This window comes from Labrus mixtus, chromosome 8 (genome assembly GCF_963584025.1).
Source record: "Labrus mixtus chromosome 8, fLabMix1.1, whole genome shotgun sequence".
Lineage (NCBI taxonomy): Eukaryota > Metazoa > Chordata > Actinopteri > Labriformes > Labridae > Labrus > Labrus mixtus.
Window position 1 is genome coordinate 8,245,272 of NC_083619.1, and position 19,637 is coordinate 8,264,908.

At 39.6% G+C, this 19,637-nt stretch overlaps 1 protein-coding gene across 2 annotated transcripts; it reads left to right on the forward strand.

Annotated features, from left to right (window-relative positions):
* Positions 1-934: 934 nt before the first annotated feature.
* LOC132978757 (CTD small phosphatase-like protein) lies at positions 935-17,600 on the forward strand. 2 transcript variants are annotated; one of them, XM_061044051.1, is made up of 8 exons: positions 935-1,562; positions 9,924-10,081; positions 10,217-10,249; positions 11,624-11,725; positions 12,504-12,560; positions 12,954-13,046; positions 13,534-13,719; positions 14,259-17,600. In XM_061044051.1, exons 1-8 carry the CDS (start codon positions 1,487-1,489, stop codon positions 14,382-14,384), a joined length of 831 nt encoding a protein of 276 aa, XP_060900034.1. In that variant the 5' UTR covers positions 935-1,486; the 3' UTR covers positions 14,385-17,600. The 2 variants fall into 2 exon arrangements, with proteins under 2 accessions (XP_060900034.1, XP_060900035.1); XM_061044052.1 differs by lacking the exon at positions 10,217-10,249.
* The last annotated feature ends 2,037 nt before the right edge of the window (positions 17,601-19,637 follow it).

Sequence of the window (19,637 nt, forward strand, 5' to 3'; positions counted from 1 at the left end):
ACATGACAGGAGAAAATGTGTTTTATTTATGTATTATTTATGTAGGGCTACGTCTTCTTTAGCTTCTCTAAAACCTGATTTATTCATTGCATAATTATGTAGCCTATGTTTGGTGTTTTTCTCTTGTTTGACACTTTTCTTCTTCTGCTTTGTTACATAACACATTAACTTTATTTTGATTTATTTTTTGTAACTTATTTTTGTTATTGTTTTGGGATTATCACTAGCACAATGGTAGTAAACTTTGTCAATAGCAACAATAATATTTTCATTCATAGCCTTTTAGGCCTATTGTATTATAAATGCACTGTAGGCTCTACCTCAGGGGTGGGCACATGCGGCCCCCATCAACCCTCAAAGTGGCCCTCAGGTCAATTTTTTACACATCAATTAATTGAAAACATGAAGAAAACATGATGAAATCTGCCATGAAATCGTGAAAACCAGAAATATGTCCATAATAATATTTGATCACTGGTATATGTTGAGTTAATTTGAGACATAATTGACTGTAATCGTTTTTGTATTCTACAATTTGGCCCTCTGGCAGTGAGAATTAAATGAATGTGGCCCTTGCTGTGACCAAAGTTGCCCATCCCTGATCTATCTAATGGAAGCATTTGCCTGATTTAAACACTAGGTGGCGCTATCGCCTTGTTAACATTACCCACAAACGGAGAAAGCGCACACACTTATCCTAAGGGTTTTGGATTACAGTCAACTATTTGCTCGGATTGTTGAAAGTGATGTTGTTTGCCCATGAGCTGGTTAAAGGGTTTGTGGTATTCAATAACGCAGTTTCTATTACGTGTATATTTCTGTTCATAAGAAAAAGCTTTAGTTTATAAAACAACAGTAAAGAGGAAAGGAAGCTTGGAGAAGCCTCGTCCAAGCAGCTGCATAGGCTGAGTGAGAGAATCCATCACAGAAAACAAAACGCCCCCTCCCACTCCGAGTGCCCCCGCTTCACATGCAACTCAAAACACATAAAGCCTCCATGTTGCACTGGGACTGTAGGGCCGCTACATATCAACTGTGTTAGCTAACTTTACCGTTCAACAGCTTGCATGTTTTAAGATAAGAACAATCGTCCGACGGGCTTCCTTGTGTTTTGTTCGACACACGGCCTCACATTTCAGGATACCGGAGCTTCAAGGCTAACACAAGCTACTTGCTAACTTCAGCTAGTTAGCAAATCCACCTTTGTTGCTTCTGTTTTTGTTTTTTTAAGCTGTTTGCGCAGTTGGTTTTTCCCACAAAGCTTTTTGCTTTTGCAGCGATGATATTATACGGAGAGCCATAAATGACAGCCATTCTCCGGCTTCCTTTTAACACCGTGCTAGCTTGGCTGGCTAACACCGCTGACACAACACTTCAGCCCCGGACGGTCATCCTCTTCTTAACCCGCTAAGCTAACAGGAGTTAGCAACCACGTTAGAAACGAGTAACAGTGAGGGGAATACAACAGGAATAACTACCCGCATAAATGGACCACATGTCCATAATAACCCAAGTTTCCAACCCAAAGGAGGAGGAAATAATATGCTTCAACCAGGAAAAAGGTAAGGACAAGTAGGTTAATGTGAACCAGCGCTACATTAGCTCTCCGCTTCAATATGTTTAGACACTGGTTGACTATTTGTTACACTTTAACCATTAATCACTGCAACATACAGTCCACAACATGTTTGTAGGCCTACGCAACAAGTTTATGAGAGCAGGATCATCACGTTTCTGTGCTGTGTGTCTAATAGAGCATCAGTTCAGTTTTATCTCATTAAAGTCAAAGTGACTGAACTTCATCTGTTCACACATAACGCTGAATAAGAACAAGTATGACTGGTCCATTTAATGTCCCAGGTTATCACTAAGCTCTTTGTTTTTGAGCCATATAACATAACAAGCCCTTTTAACATTAAAACAGTCTGGCTGATAAGCAGCTATTTAGTTTTCACATGTGGAAATGTTAATTCAATATATCTGTAATTACATTCTTACATGTAGTAATTCCAGGTCAACATATCAATAATGTAATTTCAACTAGTAAGAATTGCATTTTAGATATGTAGAATTAATTTATGATGTCTGTAATGTTAGAACAATTGTCGATATCATAAATGAACTTTGTCAATTGTAGATATCATGAATTAACATTTTTACTAGTGAGAATTGAGTTGTAGATATCATGAATTAGAATTGCGACATGTCAAAATGTCATTATGGATATGTCGACTTTGAATTACAACATGTAAAAATTGAATTACAGATATCTGTAATTAAATTTGAATAGAAGTCAATGGCACAAGTTGGCTAGTTGTAATTAAGTTACAGATATCTACAATGACCATTTCCACTAGTGAAAAATGAATTGTAGATATCTTTAATTAGAATTGTTACTAGTGAAAATTACATTGTGGATATGTCAGCTTGGAATTCTAACATGTCAAAAAGCAATTATTGATATCTACAATTGCTATTACCGCTAATACTTAAATGTTAAAAGGGCTTGCCATACATATAACGGTACAAATGATCTGATAGGTGACTCATTCCTGCTCATTAAATGAATCACCACCGCAAGAATCTGAAAAGTTCATAGTGGCTTAAACTGATGGGCTGCAAAAGTTTTACTTTGACGTGGGAAGAGGAAAACTGTCCATGGTCAGGGGTGTTTGATGTAAAATGTCTGGTGAAGTATTTTGCTCGAGATATGAATGTTTGATGTTAGAGAGTAATCACTTCTGTGGTCTCATTGCAGGATGCACAGGTTTGCACAGGCCATTCACTGATCTGCAGTTTGCCCATGTTGTTAACAGTAACTACCGAGATAAAATCATATATCTTATAAAGGCTCTCTTGTGAATTTTCTATGTTTTGTATCCAGTTGTAAGTTTCGTATTAGTAATGATAGTTTTTTTTAGCAAAATTGAACCTATCTCAACCCTTTCTTCATTTTAAGTGAATATTCTCCCACATACAAGGGAATATCAGAGGCAAAGTGATTTTCTAGTGCCTTGATTTCACTACACTCTTTTTTTATCTCTCCACTCACTATTTAGTACAGCATGGCTTTTTTTATTGTGCTGATATTGGCCTAGAACAGATATATCTGTATTGGCCTAAATGTTTACAGATAAATCATCAAGTAATTTGTTGAGCATGGTTTAAAATAAACTCAGAACTGTCTTCAGCACATGGAGCAGAGCATCACAGCTGAGCAGCTCTGGGTTAGCACGATAGGTTAGCACTTGAGTTGACTGACTGTATAATGAGGTTTAGTTTTTTTGCTTTAAGGTATTTTTATTAAGGAAACAGCCTCCTGAGTAGACATGAATAGACATGTTTTGAATAGACACGTCTTCAATTGATCAGTTCATAACAAACCATAAAAATAAGTCCATACAAAATAGATAACTTCTCTCTTTATCAGTACCCGTTTAAGCCTATACAGGTTGGGCTACACTTTTTAGTAGGGCCCAACCGTTAAGGGATTTTTTTTAGGGCCAATACCAAGTTTTTCTTCCTCCTTCACATTTTCGTTCTGTGAAAAGGCCAAAATGAAAAGAAAATATTCCTCTACATCGTGTTGCTTTAAAAGAACTAAATAAATCAAATGAAATAAATATTGAGGAGAGAAAAGAACACCCATTTATCGGCCGATATCTTTCTCAGATCTATTTTAGATCCTTAGTGATAGATACACACACATTTATTGTGTTAATCCTTTAAAGTGGTTATCAAACACTTGTGGAAAAGATAATGAAGACAAGATGGTCACTCAACCGGAGAGTAACTACACATGTGCAGCACTGTCGGACACTCAAACGAAATGCTATTTGACTGGTGGATACATCTAGTAATATCAATGCATAACAGAGATCAAATTAGCTGATAGTCACTTGATATGCTAATATCGATAGATATTATCGACTGGCTGATTAATCAATCAGGCTTTAGTTTTTGGCATGATCTGCAGCTCAAGCCAAATCTCATCCACACAATCATTTCAGCTAGCCTCCATTAAGTCCTGTTCCTGGGGCTACCCTGACACTTTCCGGGTCACACAGGCCCATGGGATGTGTTTCAGTATCACATCTCAAACGTCACGTGTCAGACCATTAGTAATGTGAGAACTTAAGCTTTTAGCCACGACAATGCTTTCTCCTGAGGGAACAGAGGTATCCCTCAGTAACTACCATTGACTCAATGCAACTTGAGTGGATCATTTCAGGTATGTGGGAGTTGAGGGGGAATATCATTGCAGATTGGGATTTGACCCCCACACTAATTATTTGTGGCAGGCAGGACAAATAAAGTGTAAATAGTTTTGACCAGTTCAGTTCATGTTTGTTAAGGACACATTGTATTAACTTTATTCTAGGCTTGCAGTCATTATGCTTGTGAAATGTTTCAAGCTGTTATAACAGTTTAGTTGCATATTGTTGTTTACCAATAGAGAGATTTGAGTAGCTCTTAACAGTCACTCAGCAGGAATTCAACACGCTGCATCAAAATCGCACCTTGTATTGGTCTGAGTTGACTGTTATACTGGACACAGTTGAGTTAGATTAAAAAGTAGAGCAGCAATGTTTGTGTTTGTTTGCTACCTCATCTGTTTTCTCCTAAGAATAACTCACACAGCTTTCTTTCCCTGGGTCTAAGTCAAATATTACCGGCATTATAAGAATAGAACAGCGTTGGTCTTTCTTTCTTTTGTTTGAGACTTTTTTGAAAACTGTAGTCTTTGATTGTGTGGTGCGTAATTATGATTTATGTGAAGCCATGATTAAAAAAAAAAGATTCATGAAATTATTTTGACTAGCTGTAGTCATTGCGATTATCTTACAAGTATGCAATGATTTGATAGTCTCTTATCTGGTGCCAAGCACTGAACGTGAAGCCCATCTCAGCAGCTGTCCTGGAGGAATCTGACAGGTAGTCTTCTGCTGCTTGAACAGGCTCCAAACTGTCTGGACAAAATTGACTACCTTTGCTCTCAGTGTTTCTCTGCTGACTGTCTCAGGACATGTGCCTGGCTTCCACACTGGTTTAGCTGCCAAGCAGCAGACTAAATATAGACTCACTGCCCTGTTGGTCAGAGCACTACTGACCTCAAGGCCAAGTATAACTACAGCAAAGATGACAATAATCTGTTTTCTATCCATGTAGTCATACTCTGTCTGCTTCAGTTTGGGACAACAACTTTGTTTTCAAAAGAAGATAAAAAGGGCTGTGGTCTCAGTGCCCAAATTGTTTGGTTTTGGGAGGGTGTTTATGAAGAGTGTTTCAACTAATTAAAGTTGGCACTCAGATTTTTGAGTTAAAACTTGAATGCATTTCTGAGATGCGTGGGTGGCTTTACACCATCCCGTCTCCCGTCTCTGTTGTCAAGGAATCGCAGAACATGTTGAAGACCTATATAAGTGTGGTAAACATTGTATTTTGTAACGTCATCCATATCACACTATAATTCTTTTGGATCCCTTAGTTGAGATCCTGAAGTTTGACTTGCAAATGTAAAGTCAAATCACAACTGGAAAAACAAATAGATGTACTGTTAAGTTGTGTAATGGTCTTCCTAACACAGGTTTAGTGGGGTAATAGGAACGCTACCTAATGCTTAATATTATTGAATTTTCTTAATTTCCCCCAGAAATTCATACAAAATATAATTTATTTTAAAACTTTGACTGAGATAGACATAGACATTCTATTTTGTAATAAAAGGCTTGTTGCTTTTTTGATTACGACAAACACAGTGACATGGTTATTAGCTCTGTCATATCATTGCAAGAATATAAGAGTAAATTTAAAGAGCCAGTTACCTCCCACAGCGTAAATACAAGGCATTGGCTAAGTCAAGGAAAATATAGGTTAGAGGTATAGTGAAGTTACTCTAAATGCCTGGACTTTCAAAATAATGTTTGCTTTTTTTTTTTATATCCTTTATTAATCCCCGAGGGTAAATTCGGGTTTACACTGTTATTTTATAGGAACATGCTTCTCACACACATGTACAAACAAACAGGACCTGTGGACATGCATTAGTGGAGAGATGTCAGAGTGGGGCTGCTACAAGCTGCTAAGCAGAGAGCGCACCAGAGCAGTTGGGGGTTCGGTGCCTTGCTCAAGGGCACATCGGCAGTGCTCGGGAAATGCCCTGGCACCTCTCCAGCTCTTGCATATCATTTTCTATGTACCTCCTTTTTTAAAAATTGGTTGAATCTTTTTGGATAGTTGCCATTGCCGGCTAAACACAAACAAATTTGCTGTTTGGATATTGGTTATATTGTCAATATCTGCAATGTTGTATAAAGATCAGAATATTTTTTATTGTTAATTTATCTTCTATATCTTTGGAAAGCTGCATGCTAGAGTTGTACTTTTTTTGTTGCTGTGAAGCAGACAGCTGCTCTGTTCTAACAAGGCTCTGGTGTTATTGTCCCTCTTTCTGGCCACAAACAACACTTTCTTGTGGAGACTTGATTCAGTCTGAATGAATCCATAATAAGAAATCCAATACCTGATTTCTTCTTGTAATTTTTTTATCCCTCTTTCTGTGTTGAAAACTGCCGTTCTTTTAAGCCACATCCCAGTGCTTTGTGTTGAGTTTTTTAACCAATCAGAGCCTGGGCTGTTAAGTTTCCACACACGAGAGGCTCTGTGATATGTCAGTCAGTGCTGATTTTAAAGTGTTTGTGCAGTGCGACAGTAATACCTCAGTCCCTTTTTATCTACCTTTTTATAACAAGTAGAGTACAACATTTCATATTATGTATATTGTTCTTTGCGTGTATGGCTTGGCTAGCATCGAAATGGGCAAGCCTCGTGTCAAGAAAATCTTGAAAAATCCTGGAGGGACTGATTGAATTTAAATCAAACCTTCTCGTGAGTAAACATCTTCCCTCTCTTTATCTTGAGGTGAGCGATGTGTGTTTGAGGCAGAGTTGTGCTCTGTGCATGACTCAGACATCCTGTGTGTCTGAGGGTCTTTGTGTACAGGAATTGGTTGGTTGTACTGATGAATCACAGGAGGCTGACAACTGTCCCAGTTTTCCAAGGATGCAGAGCTAAAGTGACAAGACAAAGTCTAGTTTAACAAAGGAAGTCTTTGGCCCTGATTAGGTTATTTTTAGATTTAAACCTGGCTTATTAGGGCAGATATGATCATCTTTCAGCAAACCTCTCTGACTGAAGTTCAGCGGGGACCATAGAGAGCAATTTAGTTAATTTCCCTTTAGAGCTATTTCATAATGTCACAAAGAAAGCAATGGATCTTAAAATCAGTATGTAGTACGTTTTTTAAAATTTTGTGGTTGCTGCAGTGTTGTGTCAACGTTTGGTATTTTCCAGTGGGTAGGGTCAGATGGTAGCGTTAATTCTCTGGAAATATTGGGCAGAAGTTGTAGTTTCTCATGCAGCCTTTTCTCTTTTCTGTTCCTCCTTTCTGTTGGCATTTCCATGTGTCTTTTGACATAAAGACCAGAGGATTGACTACATATAAAAAAGTGAGGAGCATAACATGTTTCTTCATGGCTCTTGATTGGTTCATTCTCTATTTTTTTTTCACCTTCAACATTTTGGTACTAACATGTTGCCATCTTTCAAAAAAACTCCAGATAAAAAGTGTTTGAAGAAAAACTATGGGCGTCAGTACAAAGGATTAGGAGACCTTTATTGCAGATTACTTCATTTGTCCTGATTTTGTTGTTATAAAGCGAAGACCATGTTGTCATCCATGTAGAACATAAGTTTGTTTACTCCTGTTACTTTCACACAGGAATCACACTCATAATTTGTTTTGTTGTAATAAACTGGTTTTAAATACACACGTTGAGTTGTAATCTAAAAAGGGGGAAGCCTAATTAAATTAAGTGTTTGGGGGTTGGCTTGCAATCCCCTGTGGTTGACTTGTTGATGGTAAGCTATTGTGGATATCACAACAGCCCTCAGAGATAGTTCGCTCACAGTAAATTACTGTAAAGTTACAGTTAGTTATATATGATGTTAGAGATAGTTTGAATTTTCTAGTTGGGCAGTTTTACTACGCTATGAATCTTCGTTTTAAAATATATTTGCTACAAAGCAGAGGTGCAGAAGCGAGGTGAACACAACAACGCGTCAGAGGAAGACTGTGAGAATATTGAAGATACTGATGAACATCACAAATAGCACAACCAGGGGCACCAGATAGCCTAGCCTAGATATGTTGTGCGCCCCATGTACGTAGTCTGTGGTCCTCGTCCCACCGGCTGTGGATTTTAAATCAGACCGTGGCTCTTTCCTGCATGTCATCCCCCTCTCTCCCCTCCCAACATATCCCCTCTCTCTTTAGCTGTCTATCCATTATCCAATAAAGACAAAAAGGCCCCAAAAATAATGTGCATAATCAAATAGCACAACCACACGTAACATGTGAAACAGCTCAACGTTGCATAGCTCAAGACACGAAAACACAGTCCTTGATTATGTCTAACATGTGCTGGAAGTGGATTTGAAAACTCCTTCCCCTTAGTGAGTGCAAGAGCTAAAGAGACCACTAAGTGTATTGTTGTTTTAAGGAGTTCATCTGATGATTAACATGTTAGAGCTAGGTGTAATGACCCAACAGCATAATTGGCACCGTGACACATCTCATCGTGTGTTGAATGTATCGTTATGTCCCTAGAACTACATGCTGTTTTAATTATCCATCATTATTGTTTCAGTTATCACGTGTACAAGTTTAAACATTTCTTTAAAAAGTCACTCAAATTGAAAGGATGTCCCCTTGTTAAAGGATGCGTATTGTACCTAACTTATCTGGAGGTGAATGAGGTTGTATCTCCAAAAAGTAAAGATAAGGTCGAATAGCCAGCAGTGCGATTTCTTGAAGCTGTGCTCTGCTGTCTGATACCTTTTCCTGCATTCATGAATATGTTTACACGTGGAATACCCAATTGAAGTATTATAAGTAAAAGACTGTGGTTACTCAATATTATTATTGGAGGATAGCTTTGCTGGTATTAGCAAAAGTGTTTTAAAGTCTTCTGTCTTCACTAATATTTTGTTTATAAAGTGTGTTCGTCATTTTATGTATCTTTATGTGTTTCTAATGACAGATGTCTGATGGGTTTTTGTTAAAGAACAGGAGCATTAAGTAGCTCAACATAAAGATGCCTAAAGGCATGACATAATGCTCTTTGCTGGTCTTCAGTTGCAAAAGCATTCTGATAGTGAGCTGAGGGGAGAGAAGGGAGGGCACATGGGTGGAGAGGAATGCAGCCTTGTATAGGCCCTGCGTGGGTCTGAGGGCCTCCCACCTCCTCCCTCCCCTCGTCTCTTTGCATGTCCAGGCTGCTTCAGTCACTCACCTGCCAGCTGAAACATGGGAAACGTAAGCAAGCGTTCAAAATGGAGACCCCAAGGCCAATCAGGAGATGGAATCCACGGCTGGGCGGGATCCAGGAGGAGGGAGGGTTGTGCAGCCTCCAACTTGTCACTATTAATATAAGCTGAGTGTCTGATTTAGGCCCCGCTCTGTAGTCCTGGAATGAGAGGCGATTTGCAATCAGAGGCGAGCACGCTCTAAACTGTCGCTATGTGTGACTGATGAGGTCACCCCAGTCAGCCGAGTTATTTTCTGATCAGTACTTCTGCCAGACTGGGGCAACAAAACCAACACTAATGCCATTTAATCACACTGTCAAGGTCTCACCTATTGTTGTGATTGAGTGCAGCTCACACCACTGTGGTCACTTAGCAAAACTGTAACGAACATATAACTGTTTGTTCACAGATATTCAGGCAGCATCCACAGATCAGCATGCAAAACACAAAACATAAACTCTTCCTATCTTCAGCCTGCTACATTTTTATGACAAGCATTTGCATTCCCACTTGTTCACCCTCCGCTCTCCCACCCCTCCCTGTTGTTTTGACAGCGTCCCAGTCGAACAGCAGCCTAAAGAAGCAGAGGAGCCGGAGCATCTTTAGCACATTCTTCTGCTGCTTCCGCAATTACAATGTGGAACCCCCAGCCAACAACACTAACACCAGCGCCCTGCCTCCACCTGTTGAGGAGAATGGATCTCCTCCCAAGGTGAGCTGCTGCTCTACCAACCACACACTGTTTGTTTCTTTTTATCTATGTGGACTCTTTTTGTGTCTTTTTTGTTGTCCTTCCTACCCCTCACCCTGTTTTTGTACATGTGTATCTGTCTCTTTTATGTTATAGTGTGACCAGGTCGAGGTCATCCCTGTCCCTAGTGTATGTATTGCATTTTATTTCTTTTCCTCTGCATGCAGGCTGAGTGGGCTGCTGCTGGCACATCCTCTCTATGTGGGCTCCAGTGCTCCTCAGAGAGCTTTTGCTCGGCTATCGTACTGCGGTTCATTTTCAGCCGATGGTTGCACTGGCTTTTGGAAGGTGTATGTTCACCTGTGGGTTTAAGTGGTGCCGCAGTGACTGATCTGCATGAGTGATCCTCTGTGGTTTGTATGTTCTCAGAAATACTGTGACACTAACTTTCTAACAAGTTCAGTTTAAAACTATTTTAATTCATCAGGTGCTTCCATGCCAGAAGTAAAGTAAAAGTATTATAATACAACTCCTGCACTGAGCCATACTTTCCCCACATAACTTCATCCTATCATGTTTTAAGTTTATCAGCATTTCCAGACTGATAAGAGAGCTTTATTTTTTTGCTCAGCAGCTTACCTTTTCATGGACGAGATGTTGTGAAAAATGTTATCAAATCTTCACAGATCTCCAGGGGGGAAATCCTGACTGATTTAATAACCTGTTTAGATCATGCACATACGAATTATCATGTGCACCAGAGGGAGCAACATAGCTCATCTGATCTTGTTTAAACACACAGGAAAGCAGATTCAAACAAAATTGACTAAAAAACTTATGAAGCGATGCTTTGCATGAAAGAAATGTCTTGAAGAAAATGTTTGGGCAGACATACAGTAGGAAACATGGGTTGTCCGTTCTCCAAAAACAACTAGGGGTGTGATTGTATCTGATACTGTTTTGTCAGCATGCTAACCAAGTTAGCCTCAGCGACTAAAATAGTTACTGTTACTTTGCAATACTTCTAGGTGCTTTGTCTCCATGTAGATCTCATTCACATGAGCCATGATGGCCCCACTTTGAACGTATTCCCATGATCTTTCTGATTTAAATGAAGCATATTAGTTCATATTAATGGCCTGAACATTGATAGCGACCGAGGTTACTAAACCAGAATTGCCCTATGATTGTTAAATGAGTGATTACACTTGAGTTTACCTAAAACTCCTTTAGTCGTAGCCTGGACTTACAGCTTTACCTGTTATGAGTTAGGCGTCTGTAAAGAGGGTGTGTCCTGTGTTTTTATTTAGTGTCCTCAGGGTGTTGTTTTTAAGATAAGAACGAGTCTATTAAATGCATCATTTAAGACATTGCTTTATCAAGCTGCATTGTCACCCACTCTTCCTAACATGGTGTTTGCTTTCTGCTCAGCCTTGGACATTAATTTACGCAAAAAAAATGTGTCTTAATCTCTCTCTCTCTCTCTCTGGTTTTCTCTCTCTGTTACTCTCCATCCCCCTCTCCATATATCTGACATAATCTGCATTGTCTATTTCTACCCAGCCACCAGCCAAATACCTCCTACCTGAGATGATAATATCTGACTATGGCAAAAAGTGTGTGGTGATTGACTTGGATGAAACGCTCGTCCACAGTTCATTCAAGGTAAGAAGAGGCTCAAGCTCCAGGTTTGAAGTTTTCTGTTAATGCAAACAGCTATAAAGCTGTCTCTGAGTGTGAGTGTGACTTTTATATTAGTTAGAAGTCACCAGCTGGATTTAATATTTTAATGATAAAATCCTAAATCTAACAATGTTATTCACATAACTATTTCCTGTAACATTATAAATCATACTGTGTATATAAACCACTTTGCAACAAGAAGAATACATGTTGTATAAGTGATGCTTTATACCCAAGAGCTGAACAATAACCGGCCTGAAGTCAAAGCCGTGTCAAACCATTAGATCACTGTGTAAACACAGGCAGGAGAGGAGCAGGTGGTGGAGGATGTGCTGAAGTAACAACAGCAGAGATAATACTCTCCTGATTGTGCAGTAAAAATAAGAGCAAGCTGGATGTAGGCCAGAGGATGAGCCTGCTGATGCTTCTCTTTAAGTTCCTCTTTAAGCTTTGTCACATATAGAAAATGATGATGATTGTGGTCCTCTTCATCCATTCTTTTTTTCCACCCTGTCTGAGGAAGGCGTCCTAGTTCTCTGTTGGGTTAGACTACTAGAGAGACCGCAGACACTGAAAAGAAAATTGTGATGTCTTTGTTTTGGCAGAAAATAAATGGACTATATTATTATTCTTTCTGCAAGAGTTTAGACAATCTGCAACATGTCAAGTTAGTGTTCCTAGCAGGACCTCTGCTGGTCAGATGTGGTACTACATCAACAGTCTGAATGCCTCAGATGTTCTTTTGTGTTTCCTCTCACAGCCCATCAGCAATGCTGATTTCATTGTTCCAGTGGAGATCGATGGTACCGTTCATCAGGTATTACACACAGACCATAATGAGACATGCTACAAGGCTGCATATCTTTTTATTCAGGAATGTTTCAATGTGAAGATCCTGAAGAGACTGGCTGTGATCCAGTTCAAGTAATCCAGGATAGGCTGTGTGTATCCTGGTCGGCCTATTCATGATTACTTGCACTGGGTGGTAGTCGCTTGCAAAGAGATCGGGGCGTCTAAACTGTGAGTAAGAATAACGTCTGTGAAGTCGGGTTGTCACCAACTAGAAGATTTTTGATAATGTAAAAACAAGTAACAGGAAAATGCAGAACTGTACGATATGAAAACCTTCTCAAAAAAATCCTGACACCTGTGTTTAACTATGCATATTGTTTTCCTCTAACCTGGGCCTAAAATCTGCTGCGTCCTGCAGGTTTATGTGCTGAAGCGACCCCATGTGGATGAGTTTCTTCAAAAGATGGGCGAGCTTTTTGAATGTGTGCTCTTTACAGCCAGCCTTGCCAAGGTGAGTTGAGCTCGGACATGTTTATTTTTTATTCTGACATGAGTTTTGGTTAACGAGCCAATGTTTTATATATTTCCTTGTTTTGCTCTGCGTTTTTCCTCTGCTCTAGCTGTCTGTTATTTCATACTTCCTCTGTTTTACTCTCCTCCTGTGTGTCTTTGCATCTTAGACAATAATGCATGGGTAAGTTTAATGGAGAAGACAGAGAAGAGCCTGCTGTTTGTGCCTTAGCAAATATTCCCCATGCTGAGTTTAAAGCAGCAGTAGGTGTCAGTGTTGCTTGTTGTATAATCTAGTAAACCCTGAGGCATCTTCCTTGTCAGGTAGAAGTCTGTGAAGGATTACCTGCTTTGAATAATAGTGTAGCACTTTAGATCTGTTCAGAAGTCTTTACAACAGTTTATCGCTGTCTTTTTTTTTTTTTTCTATCTTTCAGGACATATCTAATGTTTGTGTAACACTTTCTGTGTGTGTTTGTCTTGGACAGTATGCAGACCCTGTGGCAGACCTGCTGGACCAGTGGGGCGTGTTTCGAGCACGACTCTTCAGAGAGTCCTGCGTTTTTCACAGAGGGAACTATGTCAAAGACCTCAGCCGGCTGGGACGAGAGCTCAGCAACGTCATCATTGTGGACAATTCACCCGCCTCGTACATTTTCCACCCAGAAAACGCTGTAAGTGTCAGAAACCAGAAATAGAACGGTCATAGCATCTGTGATATACTCTGCCTTGCAGCCAGTTAATCTTCCTATCACCCTGAATGTTTCTATCATCTTGAAGCTCATAGAAATTGTGGCCACAATAGTAAAAACAAATGTAAAAATTTCAAGTTAAGAAACACAAACATAACATAATAAAAAAATGTCAGACATCTGTTAACAGAGTAATAGTGGAAATAGGCTCACAATTTGTGTATTTATTGTGATAAATATCCAAATACAACCAAAACAAATATCAGAGGTCTCGAAAACGTGAATAAGAATATTTAGAAATATGTTAAATACTTATTTCTGATTTTTAAGTACATATTACATATTGTAAATTTAGTTGGCAACTTTCAGTTGTCCTCCCCGTGACTTGAAGTCGATCTGTATTTGTCTTTTACAATTCATTTGTCTGGGGTATGTTTCCATTTGTACATTGGTATTATTTGTGATAAAAATGTGTTGATATAAAATAAAAGCTGACTGAATGTGGTCTCCCGCCTCTAAAGGTTCCGGTCCAGTCCTGGTTTGACGATATGAATGACACAGAGCTCCTGGACCTGCTGCCTTTCTTTGAGGGACTCAGCAAAGAGGAAGAGGTTTACGGGGTCCTGCAGAACCTAAGAGGCAGGTAGCAGGACACACCACAGTCTTCCTCTCTGTCCACCTCCGCCCGTCTCTACAGCCACATCATCTCTCAGACTCAGGCAGATCCTCCCACACGCGACCCTCTTGTCTCTGCCCCAAGGGGACGCCATGGAGTCTCACTGTGGAAACCTTCACGTTTAACCCCGTCTTATTTCCTGGTGACCGGCTGCCTTCTGAGTGCAATCAGAAAAAAAAACCCCAAACACTAAATATCCCAGGAGCACTGTGTTTCACCAGAAGACACACGTGAACGTGTATAGAGCGCCCTATGTTGGTAATACTTGGGACAAAAAGCTAAGAGGATTGAACTCTGGTCTTTATTTTCAAACCAACAAAGTTTTACTATTCGGTGAAGTGCTTGTTATGAAACCAAAAAAAAAAGGAAACAACTTTTTTTTCGGAAACTTCTTTTGTGGTACCACACAAAAGCCTGAGAAGATTTAGTCCTCGTATTGTTGCTATGCAGGCAGTTTCTGGTCGTAGGAAGGACTGTGATTCTCTTTTCTTACCGAATGAAGTGCCTTGTGTGAATGTTGTTTATATAGGGAGATATTTTGTACATGGCATATTTCCAGAGTACTCCTGTCTTGACACACAATATGCTTTAAAGTGGACACAGAATATCTTGATAAACAAGTTTGACTTTGGTTTTCTTTGAACATCAAACGCTGGGTAAAAGTCTCCATAGTATTCTCTTTATTTTCCCAGTATGCTTGTGCCATTATCTAGATGTGACTTTGTTTCTTTCTGATTTCATTATATGTAGAACTAGTTACTTTGTTTCAGGCAAAGGAGTACGTTTGCAATTGTGAACCTTATGCCCGACCTTTACAGTAGATCTTTGCGTTTGATAGTTTTGATCTGAATGCTCAGATAAAATGTGCCATTTATTTCTGTCTCTCATATGATTCTCCCTCCCCTCCTTCATCTCATTTTATGAACTGCCAAATAAGGACGTTGTTTTGAACAGGCTTCATATCTTTTACAGGGGTTCAGCTTACATCTAAAACCATTAGTAAGTATATCATTCTAGGTTTGATTCTTTTGACAAATAGCTGTCAAATACATTAGTACGGTTTTTAATGTTACGAGCTCCTCGTTTGTCTTGCTTATCATACGGCTAACTTTTAGCCCGCTGCTTTTTTTCTTTCTTCTTTGGCACACGAGGTGCAGCTTCACAGCGAGGGGATTATCCTCCTCCAGAATTGTACACAGTTGCAAAGGTATCCCTTTTTTCTTTTTTCTTCAAATGGTCAGATCTTACAGGAAATGGGTTGAGTGCCATGTTTCTATGTTTTCATGAGGTCGGTGTCTTTAAGGGAGTATAGTTCAGTGTCTGGACGGCGTTAAAATCACACCATCTCTCTTGATTTACATCCAGTGATGGCCGTTGTTTAAACCAGTGGAGACAGCGTGTGGTGTTTACCTTCCCAGACTCTCTTTAACTGCTCTTCACCTCAGTGCCTACGTCTTGAGAGGAGCCACACAAACCCAATGCTGCAACATTAGCTACCATGGCAATAACCTTTTCGGGGGAAAGTTTCCAACCCGAGTGTTTGGTTTGGGTGTCCGGAGCACTTGAGACAGCTCGCCAGCAGAGGTTTGGTTGACAGTGCAGGCTGGCTTAGTTATGGTAATGACTTTAAGTGTTAATTATTGAACTTTTAACTTTTTCTTTCTCTATAATTTGACCTAAAAATTAGACAAATAATTTTGGTCTTTTTTAAGAAAGAAGTTTGATTTAATTTTATTTTTAGAATCAAAATACTGAAACAACTTGAATGTTGCTCTTTTATTTCAGCAACATCAGCCAAACAACCTTGTATAGTGAACGTCATTGCCACAGTTATATCAGCTTCTGTTTTGGAAGAAAGTAAGAAAAGAAAAAAAAAGACGCCTTCCAAACCTTCAGTGCTCCGTGTTGGTCCATCGACATGCAAGGGGCCGGCTAAAAGTGGAACAATACGGGAGCACTGCAAAAGAACTGTGAAGAACCTCATCAGGGCGTTGATGCCTTACTGCCTGTGGAGGCACAAAGCAATGTTTCTTCATTTACTCCAACATCACATCTACGACTTTAAGCGTCTTCTCATTAGCATTTACTTTATGGAGTGTAAAGAAGCGAGCGTATATGGCAGGTCGGGTGACCAAACATTGTAAGGAAATACAAACGAGCTAATGAAGCATGAAATCTTTTCAGCTTTATTTGGCTGTTTTTGCTTGGTTTATGGGTCATGATGTTTTTTTGTAAAGACCTACACAACTTCATGATTCCCGACATTTTTCTGTCTCATCGTCAGGCTGCTGCTCCTTCAGGCGTATCAGAATATCTTTTTTTTTTTTTTTCGTAATACGTGTTGGTGGTGAGTGTCGAGCTCATGAAGATGGTTTCAGTGCAATGTCCTTTTATAAGACTTTCCTCCACCTCTCAATGATTTACCTTTCTCTGAAAACGTTGTTTGTATCATTGTGATATTTTTCTACCAACCGTTTGTCAGTATTTGGTTTTAAAAAGTCGCCTATGATCCGTTGTATTCATTGTTTTTCTCATCCTGTAATCTCCTCTCTCTCTTGCCTTTGGTGATAAATCTCAGTCAGGTCTCGTCTCTCCTATCAGGGGACATACACGTGTGTGTGTGTGTGTGTGTGTGTGTGTGTGTGTGTGTGTGTGTGTGTGTGCGTGCACAGACGTCTTGTTTGTGCGTCCTTACAGTGTTTCTTTGTGTATCACCTCACTCATAATCACAGTCATCATTTTTTTTATTGATTTCACACCAAAGTTCTACAACTCTTGAGTTCAAGTCACTGTGCATTTTATTTTCTAAATATTTGCTTCTTCTTTTTTAACACTTGTTGGTTCTTGTTGGCTTACTTTGCGTGTTGTCATCCTGAGCATCACTGTTTCTCTTTCTTTCCATAATAAAAGGCTTCATTGAAACTAACCTGCAATGTCTGTTTTTCTTTTTTTTTTAATCAGATGTTTGGTAGAGTTCATAAAATCAGGCCAAAGATCATCACTTCAGATGGTGTGATTGAGGTTTCCATTGTCTATATGTTCCCGTTTTTGACTATTAACACAAAAGTCATGAGAGAGATCGGCACTTTGTTCTGAGAATATATTTTACAGTGAAGTCATTCATTTATCTGCACTTTTTCCCCTGCCAATAATGTCACAATAAAGCACATACGTATGGAGAAATGTTGCTTGTCCTCTTGTCTGTTGACTAACTACAAAAACTGTTTTATTTCAACCTTCATGAGCATGCAGTGGGGAGACATTATATCTGAGAACAATCTCACCTCTTGTGAAAAGTTAGCCAGTACCACAAATAAACTTAAGAGCTTTTGATTTGTGTTGATTTTGGCGACTCTGTGGACTAACTGGACTAGTCATTTATTTGCCATTTATGTTCAGTACAATAAGTAGTCGTGTTTTTAAGCAATAAATCTCATCCTGCTTTTTAAAATGTAAAAGTGCAGTTAATCTCTTAGCCTGCCACCTACTCCACGGTAGGCAGCGGTTTCAGGCACTATTAACAAAGATATGATCCATCTTGTTGCTGATTGTCTCGTTTGCTTTTGTAGGTCATAAAGAGGCATAACTGATTAATTCCAGTCAAAACCGGCCAAAAACTCCGCTCAGGGGCTTCAAACTGAGGTAGGCAACTTTGGAAAATGAGAAAAAGCTGAAATGATCAAAGCAGAAACATTTACTTCCACCCCACACCTCCAAAAAAAAAAACTCAACATGCTCTGCCTCAACTTTAATGCAGGAAAAGTCTAGGAGAGTTCAGAGCATTGTGGTCTTGTTAACTGTGTTTCACTTCTCCGTCCTTTCTTTTGTGCAACCAGCCGATCAGCTTTAACTGTGTAAACCTTTACGCACACTGAGTGTGAGCAGGAAAACCCTCCAACCAAATAAGATGACTGGACAGACTTGTTGTTGTGACATTCACAAACACAGGAATTTCACACTTCGTTTTCAAAGCTCTAAATTCCTATCTTTATTCGGATGTAAGACTTGTATTGGTTAGAAGAAAAAGTGCATCCAAAATATCTAACCCCACCATTAGTCTTCATTCATTTCCTATTTGCCCACTTTAAAGCACAGGAGCAAACTATCAACACAACATTTAGCATCTTCTTACTTAGACATTGACAATCTTTTTAAAGAGCGTTTCTTTTTCTTTTTTGGGCGTGGCAGTAGCTCAGTCTGTAGGGACTTGGGTTGGGAATCAGAGGGTTGTCAGCTCAAGTCCCGGCACGGACCAAGTCCGGATATTGATTTGGTAGCTGGAGAGGTGCTAGTCCACTTCCTGAGCACTGCCGAGGTGCCCTTGAGCAAAGCACCGAACCCAAAAAAACTGCTCTGGAGCGCCCGCTGTGGGCAGCCCCCTCACTCTGAGACCTCTCCATTAATGCATGTCCATAGGATCCTGTTTGTGCATGTGTGTGTGTATATTGTGTAGCATGTTCATTAGACAGAGTGTAAAACTGAATTTCCCCTTGTGGGATTAATAAAGTATAAATTATTATTATTATTTTTAGACGGAGATATGGAGCATCACTGGCATTTGTCTGGAAAGTTTCATCCATCTGAATAAATCTAAACTCAGTATTCACTCTTACTATTGGTCTCTTTAGCAGCTAAGGGCTCCACCATGTTCACTAGCTAGCTGCTAATGCTGTTAGCTTTGTTCTTGGGAAAAGCAGAGTGTTTTGAGAGCTTTCAGTTCCCTGCGTCCTGAAAGACTTCAAAAACATCTCATGAGTTAAAGTCAAACTGCAGAGTGTGTGTTTATCATCCATGGGGAAGTCACCGACAGCATCCCCTTTTACAAACAAGACGTCATGTCTGTGTTTCTATGAAATATTGAAGTTTACATTTAGATCATGTGGCATTGGACATTGTTACATTAGACAAAGGGCATCAGGCCATTCAACTGACAGTTAACCACTGAATTGTGCATTCATGTTCAACACCTCCTTGACTTCCTTCTGATTGTTGGACTGACGCCATGTTTACTAAAGGTGTTTCCATCCAAAGGTCACCAGGTAATGACTGTACAGTGAAAGACTGAAGAGATAGAAAGAGACCAAACAGGTTTCTTTGTATCCTGTTTGTATAAAGAAAGTACTTAATGACCTATTGTATGCACTGCACACACAATTATATGTAGGTTATAAGAACAATACAGCTGCATTGTTTCACCTGGTACCTCTGGAAGAGACACCTGGAG